The 12,500-nt window shown below is 35.1% G+C and overlaps 1 protein-coding gene across 2 annotated transcripts in view; it reads right to left on the bottom strand.

The window, feature by feature from the left end:
* The window catches only part of dync2h1 (dynein cytoplasmic 2 heavy chain 1), a 277,874-nt gene that overhangs the window by 97,412 nt on the left and 167,962 nt on the right, over positions 1-12,500 (bottom strand). For both annotated transcript variants that reach the window (NM_001423300.1, NM_001423299.1), the window contains 3 exon segments: positions 3,803-3,892; positions 10,854-10,997; positions 11,108-11,242. In NM_001423300.1, the coding sequence (NP_001410229.1) occupies positions 3,803-3,892; positions 10,854-10,997; positions 11,108-11,242 (369 nt within the window).

Genomic DNA, 12,500 nt, shown 5'->3' on the forward strand with positions numbered 1-12,500 from the left:
TAGTTAACCTAATTAACCTAGTTAAGCCTTTAAATGTCACTTTAAGCTGTATAGAAGTGTCTTGAAAAATATCAAGTCAAATATTATTTACTGTCATTCATTCATTCATTTTCTTGTCGGCTTAGTCCCTTTATTAATCAAGGGTCGCCACAGCAGAACCAGCAAGGTTCTTATCCAGCAAGTTTTTTTGCAGCGGATGCCCTTCCAGCTGCAACCCATCTCTGGGAACAATCTACACACACATTCACACACACACTCATACACTACGGACAATTTAGCCTACCCAATTCACCTGTACCGCATGTCTTTGGACTGTGGGTGAAACCGGAGCACCCGGAGGAAACCCACGCGAACGCAGGGAGAACATGCAAACTCCACACAGAAACGGCAACTGAGCCGAGGCTTGAACCAGCGACCTTCTTGCTGTGAGGCGACAGCACTTACTGTCATCATGGCAAAGATAAAATAAATCAGTAATTAGAGATGAGTTATTAAAACTATTATGTTTAGAAATGTGCTGAAAAAATCTCTCCGTTAAACAGAAATTGGGGAAAAAAATAAACAGGGGAGCTACTGATTCAGGGGGCTAATAGTTCTGACTTCAACTGTATATGTATATAATTATTTGTGAAATGTGTTGTATGACACGCATCGTCTTTTTTATTTATATATTTTTTCCATTTATTTTTCCCCCTCTATCAATGCTGAATTATTGATGATTGCTGAGTTGACCTTGTGTTTAATATATTATTTTAGTATTGTTTAGATATTCTAATGGTAATAAGACCGTAGCATTCAAAAGAAAATCCAGACGCAAATGATCAGTTACCCTGATGAAGGCAGTTCTATGCCAAAACGCGAAGGTTTATTAGGGATCAGCCATATGAATAAAGGCTTTTTCATATTTTTTTCCACATTTTTCGAGAGCCTTGGACTGATTTTGGCGGGTTTTTGCACAGATAAAATGTTAACTTTAAGATGTGAGCTACCAAAATACACATTGTAGATTTGATTTCACAAGATTTGAAAGACTTATGCTGTGTTCAGCCTAATTATCAAATGCAGAGAACTAATTTGGAGGAAGAGCTAAACTCTACTCGAACAATATTCACTATTCACTCACAAACTTCTCAAAATTGATCTAAAACATTCTCTTATTTCTTAGAAACATTTGTGAATCCAGCCTCAGGCTATGAGGCTGATTCTCAAGAAATTCTCTTCATAATGAACAGAAAAGCGTCTGGCCAGTGAATTAATGAATGAATGACGAATATGAATCAATACGACACAATGCCAGTGCCGGAGGCCACTTTCTGCTTTTTTCTGAAGAAACGCAGGTTCTGTCCTGGGGGAAAAATTGGTTGTCCTGCCACGTAAAACAACAACTCAATCTGGCTGGACCAATGCAAAACAAAAGCAGCTCACTCTGCTGCTAGAGTCAATGAGGCTGACTTCATGCTGAACACATTCACACACTTTTGTATTCATTACAGACTCTGCACTGGTTACAATACAGCCAATTTATTTATAAACCTCCCATACATACATATATATATATATATATATATATATATATATATATATATATATATATATATATATATATACATACATACAGTTAAAGTCAGAATTATTAGCCCCCTTTTAATTTTTATTTTCTTTTTTAAATATTTCCCAAATGCTTTTTAACAGAGCAATGACATTTTCACAGTATGTCTGATAATATTTCTTTTTCTGGAGAAAGTCTGATTTGTTTTATTTCGGCTAGAATAAAAGTAGTTATTAATTTTTTAAACACCATTTTTGGGACAAAATTATTAGCCCTTTTAAGCTAATTTTTTTTCGATAATCTACAGAACAAATCATCATTATACAATAACTTGCCTGATTACCCTAACCTGTTTAGTTCACCTAATTAACTTAGTTAAGCCTTTAAATGTCACTTTAAGCTGTATAGAAGTGTCTTGAAAATATCAAGTAAAATATTATTTACTGTCATCATGACAACAATAAAACAAATCAGTTATTAGAAATAAGTTTTTAAAACTATTATGCTTAGAAATGTGCTGAAACAATCTTCCCTCCATTAAACAGAAATTGGGGAAAAAAATAAACAGGGGCGCTAATAATACAAGGGGGCTAATAATTCTGACTTCAACTGTGTGTATATATATCAGTGCTGTCAATCAATTAAAAAAAAAAATTACTAATTAATCACATTTTTTTTTTAAATTACTCACGATTAATCACATTTAAAAGACTGAAACTTGTAATTTTGGCTACTCAAATGTAAAATTAATGTAAACGCAACACAAAAACAATTTAAATTCAAAATATTATTGTTTATTAGAATGTTTGTTTAACTTGTAACACAGATTTCTTCATGTAAACAAGAAACCCACAATAAACCATTAAGATCCTGGCTTGACAGCCATATTTATTACTGAAATTAAAACACAGGCATGGTAATGCCATTAGAATTTCAAAACAATCAATGCCAATAAAGAAAACCTTGATTTTCATGTTGGATTCTAAGTGGACTGCAAAAAAATGCCGGGAACAATTGATGTCAAATAAGGGTGTCACGGTGGCGCAGTGGGTAGCACAATCGCCTTACAGCAAGAAGGTCGCTGGTTTGAGCCTTGGTTGGGTCAGTTGACATTTCTGTGTGGAGTTTGCATGTTCTCCCCGTGTTGACGTGGGTTTCCTCCAGGTGCTCCGGTTTCTCCCACAGTCCAAACACAAGTGCAATAGGAGAATTGATGAACTTAATTGACCATATTGTATGAGTTGTGAATGTGAATGTGTGTATCGTTGTTTCCCATTACTGGGTTGAATTATTGAATTGAGTAGGGTAAATTGTCTGTAGAGTGTGTGAATGAGTGGGTGTGTATGGTTGATTCACAGTGATGGGTTGCGGCTGGAAGGGCATCTGCTGCGTAAAACATATGCTGGATAAGTTGGCGGTTCATTCCGCTGTGGCGACCCCTGATTAATAACTAGACTAAGCTGAACAGAAAATGAATGAATAACGTCAAATGACATTTCCTTTAGCCAATAAAGCTACAAGATAGTTCCCATTTGCTTTAAATAATTGGAAAACAGGAAATAAATGAGACATTAGGTGACAAACTCTCAAGGCACGATCGTGAGTTCAATTTTAACTATAAAATCTATAAAAATCGTATCAAAAACAATATATATTGTACATTTTAGGATGTTTTTGCGTATTTTTTTATTCACATTTTAGAAAAACAATAACTCAAAAACACAAAAACCTGTGCGTCATGTAAAAACGGACAAAGTGCTCTTAGGGATACGTATTTCCAACAATGTTGAGTACTTTGAGGCAGTGTAAGAGTTTTTGGTCACACTTTACAATAAGGTTCATTAGTTCATGTTAATTAATGCATTTACTAAGATGAATAAACAATGACCAATACAATTACAACTGTATTTGTTCATGTTAGTTAACATTAGTTAATGAAAATACAGTAGTTCATTGTTAGTTCATGTTAACTCATGGTGGATTAACTAATGTTAACAAGCATGGACTTGGATGTTAATAATGCATTAGTAAATGTTTAATTATGATTAATAAATGCTGTACATGTGTTGTTCATGATTAGTTTATGTTAGTAAATGCATTAACTAATGAACCTTATTGTAAAGTGTTACCGAGTTTTTATGTCTGTGTTCTAGGTTGATGCTAGTAAGTTTTACGGAGGACAGTGAGGAAAACCTACCAACTCCGGCAGAGTCATCTCAATATAAAGGGCTGGAGTGAACAGGAGTGTGTTACCTTGAAGAGCGAGCGGCAGATATACTCATACACCATGTTCTTCAGGCTGCTCTCCAGCGTAGAGATCCTCACATCAGTGCTCTCGCTTTCCTGATACACACAAACACACACACTTTTAGCTTCATGCATTCTCACAGTCGGATGAGTGTGTGCGAGTGTGTGCGTGCGTGTGTTGATATCAAGGTTCCGACTTCAAGTCATATATCAAAATTGACTGAAAACCTGACTTTCATGAGTACTGAAGATGAAAACAGGCTGCTCTTGTGCTTATACATTAATAATATAACATTCAAATAATCTTTTCAACTTAATGCATCATATTAAAATAGTTTTAGCGTGAATATACTTTTGCAAGACTTTAAAGGTGCAGTAGGTGTTTGTCTTCAGAAACATTAGTTGTTGTGCTGGTTGAAAGTCTCTTCACAGTTCAATGGTAATGATTACAGTAAATAATCTAAATGTGTTTATATGTATTTTCATATTTAGGGTAAGGCAGGGCTCAACAATAATGATCGGGCCACTAATGCCCTGTCAATAAAGTTTAATTTGCCTGTGACTATTTGTCCATTGCGTGCAAATACAGTCAGAATAGAGAAAGCATTTGTGTTTTTAAGCCTTCAAATGCTACCTTCTCGGTTCCTCTTATCTGATTGGATGTTGTGAGCATGTTATTTTTTTTTCCGTAACAACCAGTACAGCTAAGAGACAGCAACATGGCGGCAACGTCAAGTGATGATGCTAAAGGAAAACATTTGTCTCTAACGTCTTGGAAGCAGACATTTACGAGGGTACATCATGACTAAAAAAAAATTAAGTGATGTTTTGTACAGTTTGCCGTTGGTTTGGCAGGTCAGCCATCTTTTGTTTTGCAATAAAATACCTGCACATTTTGCTACTTTTGTTTGCAAAACACTTTAATAAAATTTTTTAAATATTTAAATTCTAGATTTACAAACATTTTGACTTTTTTTTTATTTGTGGCTAAGAAATAGCTATTAACTTTTTTTGGTGGGGCCAGTGACAATATTGGCAGGTCAAGTAAAAATTTGAACCACTGGTCCGATCGGGCCAGTAGAAAAAATCCTTAGCGTTGAACCCTGTAAGGCATAACACTAAAAAATGTTCATCCAGTTAAATAGAGTCGAGCCGACATCTCCCATAGACCGATTTCACGCGGCCGCCATTTTCAAAAGCGAAATCGAGGCTGCGGTGGTAAGAAACCCGGAAGTATCATTGGGAGTTACATAGGAATGTTGAGTAACTAGCTGTATATCTTATCAGCGAAGAGAAAGTGACACAATTTTACCATTTCTCCGCCTTCCGGGTGACCCAGAGGTCCGTTCAGAATGAATGGTGAATATAATAAGGGATATCAGAGCTCATTTTCAGCTTAGTTAAGGGAAATGGCACTAGTTAGCAAACATTTTCTTTCCCAAACACACGTTTTAGATGCTATTTATCAAACTCGAGTTAATAAACTGATTATTTCATTATATTAGACTCGTCTCGATACTGAATTAAAAGAAAAAACATAAATTTCCCGCGAACATCAAGGCACTGTTGATGGCTTTCCTAAAACAGCGCTAATTTGCCATTGTGGTCACGTGTTCAACAGAAATGATTGTGATTGGCCGAGAAGGTCATCAGTTCACCCTCCGCTGTTTACCGAACACACACACAACACAGCGGAGCGATCTGCTTGATGACTCGACTAAACTTCAAGGCTGCTTCGCGCTCCAGTCTCCGTGTATCTGTGTTTGCACTGGGTGAAGAGTGGTAAGCTGAGTGCAAACCAAACACAGATACACGGAGACTGAAGCGCGAAGCCGTGAAGATCAGTCGAGTCATCCGCACTCAGCAGCGCTTCCATGTTAGCGGGAAATAGCCGGGTTTAAAACTTCAGTACCGGGACAACACTATTACTGACAACACGAGGGTGTGCTGCAGAGGACTGCAGTGTTTCATCGCTCACCGGGTTACATAGACTGAAGCAGGAAAGCTTCCTCACAGTGTTTAGTGCCATGAGCTGAAGCCTAGGAGGACACTTAAGCGTATCACTGAGATTGTGATGTTGTTTGATGCTAAGTTGCTTTTAATTGTTTAAAATAAACTTACTGAATAATATTAAAGTGATGTTTACACCATTTCTGCATTTTAAAATCTCGGCAACAGCTGGAGGTTTGTAGTTCACAGCATGTTACTGCAATGTTTACAGTGCTGGTCCTATACTTCCGGGTTTCTTCCCACCGCAGCCTCGCTTTGGTTCTTTAAAATGGCGGCCGCGTGAAACAAGCGTATAGTTCCGATAAGTAGCTCAAACTTTCTGTCAGCAAATGCAGATTTGAACAACTGCGCAGCCGTTTGAACGCATAGACGTTTGCATAGACGTGCTGCGCGTGATCGTCAAAAACCTGCTGAATCAAAACTTTTTAAAAACCTGAATCAATATTGGAGTTACCCTTGCACGCTGGAGAAAGGATGACACGATGGCTAAAGAATTTCTCTTAGACAGGTCATGTTCTGTTTTAAAACTATTTTCAAGAGTTCAAGACTTAGCTGATGATTTATAAAAGCTTGTTTGGCATGCTGTCCCGAGAGAGCCCCGAGCTCAAGGGCTCCTCGAGCCCGGGGCTTCCTCCCGTTGGCAGAGCGAGAGGGGAGCCTGAGCTCGGTGGATCTCAGAACTCCCCCGCTGCGGTAGCTAAGGGAACACGAGGGGTTAGACAAAAGCTTGATTGTTATGTATGTTGAATGTCTTTGGATGGTGGGAGGAAACCGGAGAACCCGGGGAAAACCCACGCGGACGCGGGGAGAACATACAAACTCCTCACAGAAACACCCACCGGTCCTGTGGAACCAGGGCTGGCAGTGTTCTTGCTGTGGGGCTGACAGTGTTAACCACTGGACCGCCGTGCCGCCCAATCACAGGTAAAGGAGGAGAATAGTAGAGGAGGGGGGTTTCTTCCAAAGGAAGATAAAGTGAACTGAAAACTGTGGCTATTTATAGTAGCTTAGGGCTCGTATAATTGGAGAATAGTGATTAGCAAATGCGTGACCGGCTGTGATAAATCATAAGCACGTGATCCTCTCAAAATTAGTTTATGAATAAACTTCACTTAGCTTCACGCAAAGCTGATGTTGTTGTTACAAATGGGTTTTATCTACACAGAAGTGTTATTATTAGCCACTAAAGATTGCCAAGACTATTTTCAGTTTCATAAGGTCCTTTTACAGCATTGATAATGTAGATTTTAATTAGTTTAACAACAAAACACAAGTAAATAGCGCTATTCCGCCTAGTCTCCCTATATTGTTTACTATGCAACTCTAAATATTCGCTCTGAAATAGCATGTCAGTTTGGCTTAGTAATGAGTGTAATTCCGGACAAGCACTAGTCGCTTTGAACACATGAGAGAGGACTCTTGCTGTCATTTTTAAGGTGCGCGTGCTCCTGTTTCAGGAGGCGTGGCTCTGGACGGCAGGGGAGGAACTGTGATTCAGAAATGTATGCTAAGCTGTTAGCATTGCAAAAGATCACCTACTGCACCTTTAATAGCTACTATGAGAACAATAATGAATCATTTCCTTCAGATTTTAAAAATAATCTGCAGCATTGCTGTTTGTGTGCCTGTGAAGTAGTGCTGCAGCTAACAGGCATGTTGATAATGGATTAGTAGGGTGATTATTTTTCAGATTAGACTGATATTAAACATTTTTGTTTGGTTTTTTGCTTATTATAACTTTATAAACAGCAAATCAGGATATTATTCATGTATAAAAGTATACTTTATAAAAGGCAAAAGCCACATATCGAGTTTAATGATCTTTAATCTTGACATTTTAAACCTTAAATGAAAAATAAATTAGTTTTTGAGCGGTAAAACTCTAAATATCCAAAATTTAATTAATAAAAAGCAAAACAAGTGCTATACTCTAATCATATTATATTACAATATGGATATTAAGCAGCAATTTGTTTTAACATCAACATTATAAATAATAAATTAACAACAAATATTTATTTTGAACAGATAAACCTCTCTAAATATGCAAAAAAATAAACAAAAAGTGTTGTACTTTTTATTACATTCATATTATGAAATTAGCACGTAAACATGCTGGCAATAAATATACAGTTGAAGTCAGAATTATTAGCCCTCCTTTAATTTTTTTTTTCTTTTTTAAATATATTTTCCAAATGATGTTTAACAGAGCAAGGAAATTTTCACAGTATGTCTGATAATATTTTTTCTTGATTTGGTTTATTTTGGCTAGAATAAAAGCAGTTATTAATTTTTTTAAAAACCATTTTAAGGTCAATATTATTAGCCCCTTTTAAGCTATGTTTTGTTATAGTCTACAGAACAAACCATCATTATACAATAACTTTCCTAATTACTCTAACCTGCTTAGTTAACCTAATTAACCTAGTTAAGCCTTTAATGTCACTTTATGCTGTATAGAAGTGTCTTGAAGAATATCTAGTCTAATATTATTTACTGTAATCATGGCAAAGATAAAATAAAGCAGTTATTAGAGATGAGTTATTAACACTATTATGATTAGAAATGTGTTGAGAAAATCTGCTCTCTGTTAAACAGAAATTGGGGAAAAAAATAAACAGGGGGGCTTATAATTCCGACTTTAACTGCATATTAAGCGGCAATTTGTTTTAATATCAACATTATAAATAATAAATAAACAACAAATATTTATTTTGAGCAGGTAAACTTCTCTACATATCCAAAATAATAAATAAATAAAAAGTGTTGTACTCTTAACATATTCATGTTATGAAATTAGCACATAAACATGCTGACATTATAGATATTAAGCAATTAATTTTAATATCTATCAACATTATAAATAACAAATATTTATTTTGAACAAATAAACTTCTCTAAATATAAAAAATAAATAAACTAAAAGTACATTATACATTTATAAAAGGCAAAAGAAACATATCGAGTTTAATGATCTTTAATCTTGACATTTTAAACCTTAAATGAAAAATAAATTCGTTTTTGAGCGGTAAAAACTTCTCTAAATATCCAAAATCTAAATAAATAAAAAGCAAAACAAGTGCTGTACTTGTATTATATATTATATTAGCACATAAACATGCTGACAATATTGATATTAAGCAGCAATTTGTTTTAACATTAACATTAAAAATAATAAATAAACAACAAATATTTATTTTGAGCAGGTAAACCTCTCTAAATATGCAAAAAAATAAACAAAAGTGTTGTACTTTTATTACATTCATATTATGAAATTAGCACATAAACATGCTGACATTATAGATATTAAGCAATTTATTTTAATATCTATCATCATTATATATAACAAATATTTATTTTGAACAAATAAACTTCTCTAAATATAAAAAATAATTAAACTAAAAGTGCATTATACATTTATAAAAGGCAAAAGAAACATATCGAGTTTAATGATCTTTAATCTTGAAATTTTAAACCTTAAATGAAAAATAAATTCGTTTTTGAGCGGTAAAAACTTCTCTAAATATCCAAAATCTAAATAAATAAAAAGCAAAACAAGTGCTGTACTCGTATTATATATTATATTAGCACATAAACATGCTGACAATATTGATATTAAGCAGCAATTTGTTTTAACATTAACATTATAAATAATAAATAAACAACAAATATTTATTTTGAGCAGGTAAACCTCTCTAAATATGCAAAAAAATAAACAAAAGTGTTGTACTCTTATAATATTCATATTATGAAATTAGCACATAAACATGCTGGCATTATAGATATTAAGCAGCAATTTATTTTAATATCTATCATCATTATATATAACAAATATTTATTTTGAACAAATAAACTTCTCTAAATATAAAAAATAAACAAACTAAAAGTGCATTATACATTTATACAAGGCAAAAGAAACATATCGAGTTTAATGATCTTTAATCTTGACATTTTAAACCTTAAATGAAAAATAAATTCGTTTTTGAGCGGTAAAAACTTCTCTAAATATCCAAAATCTAAACAAATAAAAAGCAAAACAAGTGCTGTACTTGTATTATATATTATATTAGCACATAAACATGCTGACAATATTGATATTAAGCAGCAATTTGATATAACATTAACATTATAAATAATAAATAAACAACAAATATTTATTTTGAGCAGGTAAACCTCTCTAAATATGCAAAAAAATAAACAAAAGTGTTGTACTTTTATTACATTCATATTATGAAATTAGCACATAAACATGCTGACATTATAGATATTAAGCAATTTATTTTAATATCTATCATCATTATATATAACAAATATTTATTTTGAACAAATAAACTTCTCTAAATATAAAAAATAAATAAACTAAAAGTGCATTATACATTTATAAAAGGCAAAAGAAACATATCGAGTTTAATGATCTTTAATCTTGACATTTTAAACCTTAAATGAAAAATAAATTAGTTTTTGAGCAGTAAAAACTTCTCTAAATATCCAAAATCTAAACAAATAAAAAGCAAAACAAGTGCTGTACTCGTATTATATATTATATTAGCACATAAACATGCTGACAATATTGATATTAAGCAACAATTTGATATAACATCAACATTATAAATGATAAATGAGTAAGTCAGACCTACTGTCTTAATGAAATCATTCAAAATCAAAGCATGATCATAGTTTATTGTGGTAAAATAAGCGTCATCTAGAGGCCTTTGACTTTCATTTAAGCCACTTCTGACACCAGTTGATCAACTAGAAGTCAACTTATTATGTGTTGATCCTAAAACTTGAATAGGCCACAAGACTTTTGTCAGGTAATGTAAAGTCTGCACAATAAACAAACATATTTATAGGAAGCCCTCACATAAAACATGAAAGCGAATTGTGTGTCTGTACTTGTTTTTATATCCCAGTGGGGACTTAGAGAAGGAGGACACAATATAGAGTCTGTAGAGTAGAGACTACAAAGGAGAGTCCCCACCGGGATATAGGAGCAAGTTTGTGTGTGTGTGTGTGTGTGTGTGTGTGTGTGTGTGTGTGGTTTCACCTGTTTGGTCTGCAGTGCTCGGTGAAACAGCCGCAGGAATGACGCCAGACTGAACCTGTACATGTTGTTAATCTTAGACAGATCTGTAATGACGAAATACATCTTGCTAGCCGTCTCCGCTAGCGGCAGGTACGCGTCTCGTTCCTTCAGACACAGAGAGAGAGAGAGAGGGTGAGAGAGTGATGTTACACTGGTGCCACCTGCTGTTTCCTTCATTGAGTCTGTGATTATTATGGTCTGTTCTTGAGGTTCACCTGGTCGAGGGAGGTCTGCAGGCGGTGGGATTGGCTCAGGGACTGCTGGATCAGAGCACTGCTGGCCTTCGTCTGGTTCAGAGACTCGATCAGCTCCTTATTCTCCAGGATATTTCCCTGAGCTGTAGCCAGAGTCTGTACACACACACACACACACACACACACACACACACACACACGAACGCGCACAAACACACACAAACAAAATCAAATATATAAACATGTGCGCGCACACACACACACACACACACACACACACACACACACACACCTATGCAAACAAATGTGCGTACGTACACACACACACACACACACACACACACACACACACACACATACACACACTCATAAATACACGCATGCACTTAAACAAAAACACTCGCGCACACATAAACAGACAGAAACAAATAAACGTGCACACACACATAAACAAAAATAAAAACAAACATATAAATGCGCCCACACACACAAAGACACACATGCACACAAACAAAAACATAAACATAAATGTGCGCTCGCACTCACACACACAAATGCACACACATACCGACACACACAGTCACAAACACAAATGCGCATGCACACACACACTCACACACACACACACACACACACACAAAAACACATTATGTGCACACACACAAATACACACAAATACATAAAGACACATATGCACACAAACAAAAACAAACATGTGGACACACACACACACACACACACACACAAAAACACATTATGTGCACACACACAAATACACACAAATACATAAAGACACATATGCACACAAACAAAAACAAACATGTGGACACACACACACCCACACACACACACACACACACAGACAGACAGACACAAACAAACACACAAACATGCAGAGACAGACAGACAAACAGACAAGACAAACAAAAACAAGCACATAAATGTGCACACACACACACACAAACAAATGTACACACATATACAGACAGACACAAAGAATCACATACATGCGCGCAGAGACACACACGCACACACACACACACACACACACACATAAGCATGCACGCACGCGCACACACACACACACACACACAAAAACACATTATATGCGCACACACACAAATACACACAAATGCATAAAGACACATATGCACACAAACAAAAACAAACATGTGGACACACACACACACAAAACACATTATGTGCACACACACAAATACACACAAATGCATAAAGACACATATGCACACAAACAAAAACAAACATGTGGACACACACACACACACACAAAACACATTATGTGCACACACACAAATACACACAAATGCATAAAGACACATATGCACACAAACAAAAACAAACATGTGGACACACACACACACACAAAACACATTATGTGCACACACACAAATAC

This window comes from Danio rerio, chromosome 15, assembly GCF_052040795.2.
Source record: "Danio rerio strain M-AB ecotype USA chromosome 15, GRCz13ab, whole genome shotgun sequence".
NCBI lineage: Eukaryota > Metazoa > Chordata > Actinopteri > Cypriniformes > Danionidae > Danio > Danio rerio.